The sequence below is a fragment of the Phyllobates terribilis genome, unplaced genomic scaffold (genome assembly GCF_046119375.1).
Source record: "Phyllobates terribilis strain yellow unplaced genomic scaffold, ASM4611937v1 Scaffold_1__5_contigs__length_1240528914, whole genome shotgun sequence".
NCBI classification, from domain to species: domain Eukaryota; kingdom Metazoa; phylum Chordata; class Amphibia; order Anura; family Dendrobatidae; genus Phyllobates; species Phyllobates terribilis.
Genome location: NW_027362761.1, coordinates 1,156,662,855 through 1,156,672,789, shown reverse-complemented (window position 1 = coordinate 1,156,672,789; position 9,935 = coordinate 1,156,662,855). Strand labels below are relative to the sequence as shown.

Below are 9,935 nucleotides of genomic sequence, written 5' to 3'. Positions count from 1 at the left end.
CCTACCCAAGGCTTGAGAGATTGCCTCCAACAGCAAAGAAGAGAGGAGTTGAGAGACGGCTGTCCCAGGAAAGTCACGCCAGTGAAAGCAGAGAGGAGCTGCATACGTGAACAGGGCCGTCACTTCTACTGTTCACTCACAGTAGCGGGGCCAATTGGGTTTAGGTACTCAGGTTGGGAGGGGAAGACTTTTGGCCTAGCGGGAATAACCGGTGACCCCCGCTAGGGCCATATGCAGAGTTAAAGAACTCACGTGGTGTCCCCCATGACTGAGGGCACCACATTACTTTGAGAGACTTCGTATTTTGCTAATATTTCAAATGACTGTTTATTACCCTTGTTGCCAATCCCTTGTTCAGAATACCTGTTATATATATATATAAACTGTTTATATTCATCTCTGACTGTTCTCGCCTTGTGTCTCTGTGCGTTGCATTCCGGCACCTGCATTGCAGATGGTTGTGATTGAGGCAAGTTTGAAGCATGAGGGGAAGACACCAGTTGTTAGTGACAGGTTGAAAAGGTGGGTAAGGGTTGGGATGAAGACTGTGGTGAGGTTTAGGATGAGATGGGACGGGATTGGGTCAAGTTCACAGGTGGTGAGGTGTGATTTGGAGAGTAAAGAGGAAAATTATCTATCTTTATATTATCGATCTATTATTTATCTATCTATCTATCTATCTATCTATCTATCTATCTATCTATCTGTCTCTCTATCTCTCTCTATCTATCTCTCTATCAGTCATCTATCTAGAAAAGCAAAAATAGAAGCAGCACTAGCACCTAATAATTGGGTGCAGAGTTTCCCCGGTACAGACCAACCTTCAATATAATTCCAAAAAAAGGTTCTCACTACAGAACCGAAATGTCGTCATGATGGGCTATTAAACAGCACTTTTTTTTTCTCTGAATGGTGTGCTGCCTCCTATTTTTTGGACTTATCTATCTATCTATCTATCTATCTATCTATCTATCTATCTATTATCTGTCTATCATCTTTCTATCAACCTATTTATCCGTCTCCAAGTGCATATGAGATAATCTATTGGTTTGTACACTGGTATCTCTGATGCCTGGAATAATCTGTTATTTTGGATTTGTATTTACCGGGGAATTTTAGTCTTTTAGTAAATCTTTTTCTTCCCACCACAAAATTTACTCGGCCGCTTTGCATTGCCAGAGGTTAAGGAATTACCAAGCGGTTAACTTCCTGTCACCTTCTTCTTCATCATTCATCCATTTGACTTCTTACACTGCAATAAATAAGCAAATCACATTAGACAAGTGCTGCCACCTAGTGGGAAAACACGGAAATATGGCTTTTTTTAAGAACTGTAGCTTCTGATTTGTGCATCTGTGTTATTAGACTGTGCCGTCTATTAGGAAAAGGACTTATACATAGATATAACTGCTGTACTGCCCTGAGACATGGACCTGTGACATGGATGTCTCTGCACCCCCTACCAGTTACTCCAGGCTACCAGGATGTGTTATCTTAGTGGTCAGTAACAACAAACTCCACATCCCCTTTGCGTGTTTGCTACAAGGAAACCAAATGTTTTTTTGTTCTATTGTTATGTTATAACTTCATAAAATATCATTATAAAACAAAGAAGAGTCAATTCTTTATGTTTCTAGAAATGTGGATATATATATTTCTACATTTGCATTTTAGTGTATAGAAAATTCTTCAGCGTTTTTATAACTTGAGGAAGAAGATACAACAATGTATGTTCTAAAAAAAGGTTATCCATGATGTAAAAAAAGGGTCTATTTTATTAATTTCCAAGAACGGCACCACCCTGGTTCACCACCCTTGTCTGTGTATACAGAGCTGTAGATAGGTTCTCCTTCAAACCAGCTTGGATCCTAGTCATTATCCAAATACACTAACCAATGCAGACCCCCATGCCCCCTATAGCTATTCCCCTGCTCTAAAATATGGTGGCATTCTGCTAGTTGCAACATTTACATTTCTAAAAGGTTAATATTTATTGAATAGACATCAAACACTTTGTACAATATGTGTGTAATGTGTGTGTTTGGATACCTGTGTAATGTGTGTTTAATGTAGATACATATGTGTAATGTGTGTCTAATGTATATACATATGTGTAATGTGTGTTTAAGGTAAATGAATATGTGTGAAATGTATGTTTAATGTATGTATGCATGTATGTAATGTGTGTTTAAGGTGAATGTATTCATGTAATGTGTTTTTAAAGTGATTATATTAATTTGTAATGTGTATCTAATGTGCATGCATATATGTGTGAAATGTATGTTTAATGTGTGTATGCATGTGGGCCATGTGTGTTTAAGGTGAATGTATGTGAGATGTGTGTTTAAAGTGAATGTATAAGTGTATAATGTGTGTTTAACGTGTGTAAGTATATGTGTTTTTAAGGTGAATGTATATGTGTGTAATGTGTGTTTAACGTGCATACATATATATGTAATTTAAGGTAAATGAATATGTGTGTAATGGTTGTTTAAAGTGCATATGTATGTGTGTAATGTGTGTTTAAGGTGAATGTATATGCGTGTTATGTGTGTTTAATGTACATATGTATATGTAATGTGTATTTTATGTGTGTATGCATATGTATGTAATGTGTGTTTAATCTGTATACATATGCGTGTAATGTGTGTTTAATGTGTATGTGTGTATTGTGTGTTTAAAGTGAATGTATATGTATGTTTAATGTTTGTATGTATATGTGTGTAATCTGTATTTAATGTGTATGTATGGACGTATAATCTGTGTTTAATGTATATGTGTGTAATTTGTGTTTAAGGTGAATGTATATGTGTGTAATGTTTGTTTAATGTACGTATGTATGTGTGTAATGTATGTTAAAGGTGAATGCATATGTATGTAATGGGTGTATGCATGTGTGTGTAATGTATGTTTAATGTGTGTATGCATATGTGTGTAATGTATGTTTAATGTGTGTATGCATATGTGTGTAATGTATGTTTAATGTGTGTATGCATATGTGTGTAATGTATGTTTAATGTGTGTATGCATATGTGTATAACGTGTGTTTAATGTGTATGCATATGTGTGTATTGTGTGTTTAAAGTGAATGTATATGTACGTTTAATGTGTGTTTGTATATGTGTGTAATGTGTGTTTAATGAGTATGTATAGGTGTATAACATCTGTTTAATATGCATATATCTGTGTAGACTGTAAGCTCTCAAAGGCAGGATATTCGGTCCCTATTTTATGTTACAATTTTATGTCTAATCAACGCTGTTTGTACTGTAACTTTTTTCTAATGTGTGCAGCACCTTGGAATAAAGAGTGTTGTACAATAAATATTAATATTTATAAACATAAGTGTGTTATGTGTATGTTTGTATGTGTGTATCATATCGCTGTACTATATAGTTGAGCTTTATAGTGGTATTATTTCTGCGTGCGTTATGGTGTTATTTTTTTATATTATTTATGAAAACGAGAATACATTTTAACACTTTTTTTAGTGTAGCTTTGCACTACCATTTCTTAAAAAATATATATATTTTTTTATATTTTATAATGAGGACACCGCACTGAATCCTGGGTGTAGAAATACGTTTGAACTCCTACGCTACAGTATAGAGAAAAAAATAGCATATTCGTTATCACGACTGCTATTAAAACCAAAAGGCGTTACTGCTGTCTCTGCTTCCTGCTCATCATTCTGCAATGGGACAGTTCTGTAGGATGTGTTGGTGTCAAGCAGTGGACTTAGGGACTGTGCTTATAGTCTTTTACCAGAAAAACTTATTCATGGAGGGGGTGGGGGAGTTGGATATTTGGAAAGATTTCTTCCAGGATCCTTAAGAATAGTGGGATAACAGGTTTTTTTCTTTTACGTAGAGCCCCCTTTACTTTCAAAAGTTCTAAAAAAGTACAAGGAAATTCCCACATGAGCTCCTCCTACTCCATCGAGCATAATATCTGCAAGCAGCAGTGTCAGCAGTCACTTCTCACCATCAGCGCTCAATGTAACTGCATTCACTCCTTGTCTTTAAAGAACAGAGGGTCCTTAAGACCTTCTGTCCAAGATCTTGAACTTTGAACTTGATAAGTTCTCCTTTGGAATATCCCTTTTTTTGTGTGTGGATTAACCCTTGGTGTGGACCTTGTACAAGATGTCTATCAGCGATGGTAGCACAGACCCCCTTCTAGCTAGATTTAAAGTTCTGGAGGAGACTGTGGATAAACTGCACAGGGAAAACAGATCTTTGAAGACGAAGTTGCAGAGTTACAATACCCTGAGCACTTTCTACCACGAAGCCCGGCAGCAGAACAAGAACCTCAACAAACAGCTGGCAGAGAAGGAGGCCATTATTCAGCAGCTGACGGACAAGAAGAAAACATTTACAGCTGCTGCAGAACATCACGCCGAGCCTCCTCGATCACTGATCGATTGCTTAATGGAAGAGCTGAACAGAATCAGGAATGAACACATCGAAACGGAAAGGATTTATCGTGAGAAAGTGGAAAAACTCAATCAGGTATAACATGTATCCATTTATACATTTTTATACTGTTATTTGGACTTTTCATTTTTTTATACTGTTATTCTGATTTTTATACTTTTTTTATACTGTTATTCCGACTTTTATACCTTTTTAATACTGTTATTCCGGCTTTTATACTTTTTTTATATTGTTATTTGGACGTTTAGACTTTTTTATACTGTTGTTTGGACTTTTATATTTTTTATCCTGTTATTTGGACTTTTATACTTTTTTTATACTGTTATTCTGATTTTTTATACTTTTCTATCCTGTTATTCCAACTTTTATACTTTTTTTTATCCTGTTATCTGGAATTTCATACTTTTTTTTATATTGTTATTTGGACGTTTAGACTTTTTTATACTGTTATTTAGACTTTTATACCATTTTTATCCTCTTATCTGGACTTTTATACTTTTTTTTTTATCTCTTACTGAGCAATAAGAGACCTACCCTGTTGCTTACATTTCTAGTGTGCAAAGATGACTTTGTTGCGCCAAGGCTCGTGCTACTTGTTGAGATGTTCTGCAGCAGCTGCTGCTAAAGGAGCAATTACATTTTGCAAGCAGTTTAAAATGCATTATGTTTCTACAGACCTTCTTGTAATTGGGAGTTTGCACATTACTCTGGAATGTACTCAGAAATTATTTTGCAATTCCTTGAATATTTAGTTTGTAGTGATTCCAGAAAAGTATCTGACTCTACGATCTCATCACCAGAAATATTTCTATATATGTATTTATTAAGGGTTTTAGCAGCTCCTCTTATAGAAACTCTAATACTTTCGCATGCACTGTGAAATAAATCTCATTACTTCTCAGGAGGATCCTCCCTAATGTTTACTTCTTAGACCATGGAAATTCCAATGTAAAGGAACACGCCTTATGTTTGTTTTCTGGTTGCTGTAGAGATTGACTACCTGTCAGATTCCAGTTCTAGATGAACTTTGAGGCCCTGTCCTTTATTCTGTCTCTTGCAAAAGTGGGAGAGGCATGCCTTACCTAACACTGCCTGGTTAAGTAATCCTTAACCTTCGAATCCAATAAAAAAAAAAAATAGTTGATGAGTTGAATGCAATCTAAAAAAAAATAGTGAAAAAATGAGTAGAAACCCGTTTGTACTGGTATCTGATGGCTTATCAACAAGCATAAACAAGTTCAACGTATTTTACTGAAGTGCAAAGATAACAGGGAAGTAGTCGTTTGTCATCAAAGTGGTTGATCAACTGTGATCCTCCAATTTAGTATTTTTTTGGCAATTAAACAAGTTGGGTAATATATCACACCTATTTAGGATTATAATGGAGATCTATCCTAAGTGAATGCCACAAAAAAAGTCAACCAAGGTGTCTTCTTGTAACCTAGTTGTACTGAGAAGTATTCCTTAGATCTGCTTATTTTTTTGAGATTGTATCATATGCCAACTAGTCACAGCTACGTCTTTCTTGCTTAGTAAAGTCTGAAATGTACCTATTGTATTATTTCAGGAGAATCAAAAACTTCAAACACAGTTGGAGGAGAGAGATGATGAGATAGAGAAGGTATCCAGTTGGCCTCAGCAGGAGAAAGATATGGAGCTCCTCCGACTTCAAAGATCTCTTGCAGAGAAGGAGAGAGTCCAGGCTACTAGTGAAGTTCTTTGTCGATCCCTTTCTGATGAAAGCCACCAGCTTCGACGTAAACTTGCTGCCACAGCAGAAATGTGCCAACAACTTGTCAAGTGTCTAGAGGAATCCCGTCAAAAGGACAAGCTTCTTTCAGAAGAACGTCTCAGCCAGGTTTGTAATGAGCTGTCTTCTTTTGGGGGGTGAATTGGTGGTGGATTGCATTGGACATTGCTTAAAAAGTGTAACCGACATGACCATCAGAGGCCACCATAAGTACTGAAAGTCATTGATAAGAGTTCTCCACCTCTAGAAGGTAGAAAAAAGGTCTTCAGAGAAGACGCAATGTGTCTTCTGGTGGCTCCATTTCTAACAATTGGAAGAGAGCATTCTAGTTATCGGCTCCTTCTTTTCTCGGTTGCACATTGACTCAAACTGATTGGGGTTTTCATCTAACTGCAACCACGACAAATCAATTATATCAAACCTAGACTACCCACTGCCATGTTATGACTTTTAGTAAATGTTAAAATCTCCAGTTGTATTAACTTTTTTTTTACCTTGTATGGTCTTATACAGATTCAGAATAAAGGGAATGATAATGACGCCTCCTTAAGAAAGTTACAGGAAGAAAATCGGCTATTAAAACAGAAAGTAGTACATGTAAGTATATGTAAATATCGAGATATTTTTGTAAGACACTTCCCCTTTTTACTTTACTGGAATAACCTGATATTTAATTTAATTGAAGGGGCACATCATTTACGACTTTAGACTCGTCAGGTACTTTTGGGTGACTGAAATCATTCCTATGTATAGTAATTGTTACTATGAGTCTTACGTATTTTACAGTAAGATTGACTCTACATGACAGGTTTAACAATACATGATTATTCTTGTAAGAAGATATAATCATCAGCCATATTTGATTTGAGCTCCCGAGGTGTAACATATTGAGTAGCAATATCTTACCCTATTATTGAGCAATACTATGATTAGGACCTAAAAGTGTAAAAAGTTGCTTGTAGTTCACTTCCTAATCATATCATGATTACTTCTTCCAGGTTGAAGACTTGAATGCGAAGTGGCAGAAGTATGATGCCAGCAGGGAGGACTATGTAAAAGGTCTACATCAGCAACTAAAGGAGCTAAAGGGCCAACCTGAGCATCTAAAGGCTCCACACACATCGCATAAAAACCCAGATCTTTTACAGAAGGAGATCTCAAGGCTCAACAGGTTGTTGGAAGAGAAAATGAAAGAACATACCAAAATCCAGCAAGAAGCTGCTGAAATGGTCCACGCCAGGATTACTGATCAGGAGAGAATCCAGATGCTGGAGCAACAGGTATTGACGGAAGCAGCATTGACTCAAGCCATTGGTTTCCTATTATTTATTATAACAGTGGCTTCTTTTCTTGTCTGTTTTCTTTGCACTAATCCTTTAATAACGTCAGAATTGTGTTGGTATTGCAGTTACTTGTTTACAAAGATGACTTCACGTCAGAGCGAGCAGATCGGGAAAGAGCACAAAATCGAATCCAGGAGCTGGTAGATGAAATCTCAGCTTTGCAGCGTCAGGGAAGACGACAGGTAAGATATTTAGGCCTAAATCAGACTGATATTACAAATATAACATCTAATTAGCATTAAAGGGGTTGTCCACTATGATCAATTTCTTGCAATTAGAAGGGTGGCCAATATATGCTGGCTACATGATATATTATCTCTGGGGCTGTCAGTGATCACTTATTAAAGGCATGAGAACCTTTTAACATGAGTGCTGTTTTCCTGCAGTGCCTCCACAGGAGAAATTAAGTATTACAGGGGATTGTCTCATAGTATTAATATTCATGCTGCACTCCGAGATGTTTTTGCTAATATGTGGGGAGGATAAGTCTCGTTGGTCATTGTCATTAACAATTTTTCTTATTTTTTTTCCCCCAGAATGACAGAGACTCTGCTGGTAAACAGAACAAGGCCAATATTAAGAAAAAAGTAACTGACGCCCAGCTCGTCCTGAATGTAGAACCTGCAGAAAACAGAATACAAGATCGCCAAAGGAGCCCCAGCTCTGAACCTAGAGGCCAAGACGAACTCCAATGTCCCCGGTGTCTCAGGGTCTTCCAGGACAGACTAGGAGAAAACTTTTTGGAACATATCTCCGAATGTTGTCAGTGACGTTGACTTCAAAAATGTACAAATATAACCACTACACGACATACTTATGTCAATAATGCTGCTATTTTCCTTGGTTTAACCACCAAGTAATTTGTCGAGAATCAGTTTTAAGAGCGGGATCAGTCTAAGCAGAACCAGTGTCGGAGTCTTATCTCATCTTATCTATTGCACTGCCTGTTAATAGCCATTTACTTTTATGGGGCTGGCATAAAATTTTTTGACATATTTAAGACTGACAAATGATTGGCTTGGAAGAGTAATTTGGACTTGGGTAGGAGGAGTAGGACTTTGGGTATGGCCATAGTCATAGCTGTCGTCAATAGTATACTGTGACATGTCATTGGCCTGGGACTGGGACTCTTGAAATGGGTTTTATTGACTATGTAGATGTTTACATTATTAAATATAGGATGACAAGACAGGGAAAGGGTCCAAGGAACTGTCCAGGAGAAGAGGGTGGTGTGACCAATGAGCTATCCAACTCAATCATTGGCTGCCATTTTAATACATCATGGTCTAACCATGGAGGAAGTTCTTGGAGCTCCCTTCGTTTTGCAGTCATCTGAAAAGACTAAGATAAATTTATGTAGTTTACAATAAGTTTTCTTGAATTGGCTGTTGCCTAATATAAATTTTATAGTAGAGTACCATATGTTTTAGTGCTAAGTAGGATCTTATTGTACGCCACTATAGGTTACTTGGAAGTTTTCGTCATGACATGTTATCATCGTCCTGCTTAAGAAAATCAATACATAGAAGAAGTTATGATAAAAAAAAAGGCGTTAATGGTTTGGTATCCGTATATGTGAAATTTATAGGAAATCGATATCAGGTTTACATTAACTGGGATGACACAGTTTTCATCTCAATGCACTGAGACAGAGGTTACAATATAATATAGGATATGTTGTGACATGTCGGCCATATATGTTGCGACATATTTATCAACTAGAAAGTACGTCAAAACTGGAGCTTTACTATAATCAATGAGAAATGTATCTACGGATACAGTAAATGTCTATATCACAGTCATAAAAGTGCGGGACACACCGCTTACAATTACTTATCGCCCTTAAAAACTGATGAAACAAATTAATGAAATTAACTCTGCTGCTAAGGGGTCTGAGACCCCGGTTTATCATTATCGGGACAGTTAAATCTGATTTCTAGAAAAAAATTTTTTTACTTAATCCAATAGAGATTTATTTTTATATCGACCTGCACTGAATATTTTTTCCTATTTATATTTATTTTGTGAAGTGTAAATTTGTATATTTTCCTCGTAATTTATTTATTTCTGAACCTGATTCAAAATCTTATTTTTGTAATAAAATGCATTCTTGAAACACTAATGTGGGAGATTTACTTGTTTCTTGGTATCTCGGTAACCATGGCTGATGTGATCTTCAGTAGTTTATTTGCAAATATTTTTATACATTATGAATACGAAGCGTGGAAATAGAAGAATGACTCAAATTCGTCTTCTTCCGACAGAGGGCCAAGTGCCGTTCCTCTCCCTTTTCACCCAATTTTTCTGTTAAGGACAAGTGATTGAGCATGTTGAAATTCAAGATGCTCTAACTGCAAAGAATCCTTTCCTATTTAGCTGCCAGAATCGCCTTTCTTCCACATGTGA

The 9,935-nt window shown here is 36.6% G+C and overlaps 1 protein-coding gene across 1 annotated transcript; it reads left to right on the top strand.

Moving 5' to 3' along the window:
* The first annotated feature begins 3,938 nt into the window (after positions 1 to 3,938).
* On the top strand, positions 3,939 to 9,651 carry TNIP2 (TNFAIP3 interacting protein 2). Its single transcript, XM_073648656.1, has 6 exons — positions 3,939 to 4,511; positions 6,004 to 6,294; positions 6,700 to 6,783; positions 7,185 to 7,466; positions 7,595 to 7,711; positions 8,066 to 9,651. Exons 1-6 carry the CDS (start codon positions 4,146 to 4,148, stop codon positions 8,297 to 8,299), a joined length of 1,374 nt encoding a protein of 457 aa, XP_073504757.1. The 5' UTR covers positions 3,939 to 4,145; the 3' UTR covers positions 8,300 to 9,651.
* The last annotated feature ends 284 nt before the right edge of the window (positions 9,652 to 9,935 follow it).

Bases quoted from the DNA above. Each gene is read 5' to 3' on its own strand.
- TNIP2 (XM_073648656.1), top strand. From the start codon at position 4,146: ATGTCTATCAGCGATGGTAGCACAGACCCCCTTCTAGCTAGATTTAAA. The intron at 4,512-6,003 runs GTATAACATGTA...GTATTATTTCAG, and splicing joins AAGTGGAAAAACTCAATCAG to GAGAATCAAAAACTTCAAAC. The intron at 6,295-6,699 runs GTTTGTAATGAG...GGTCTTATACAG, and splicing joins CAGAAGAACGTCTCAGCCAG to ATTCAGAATAAAGGGAATGA.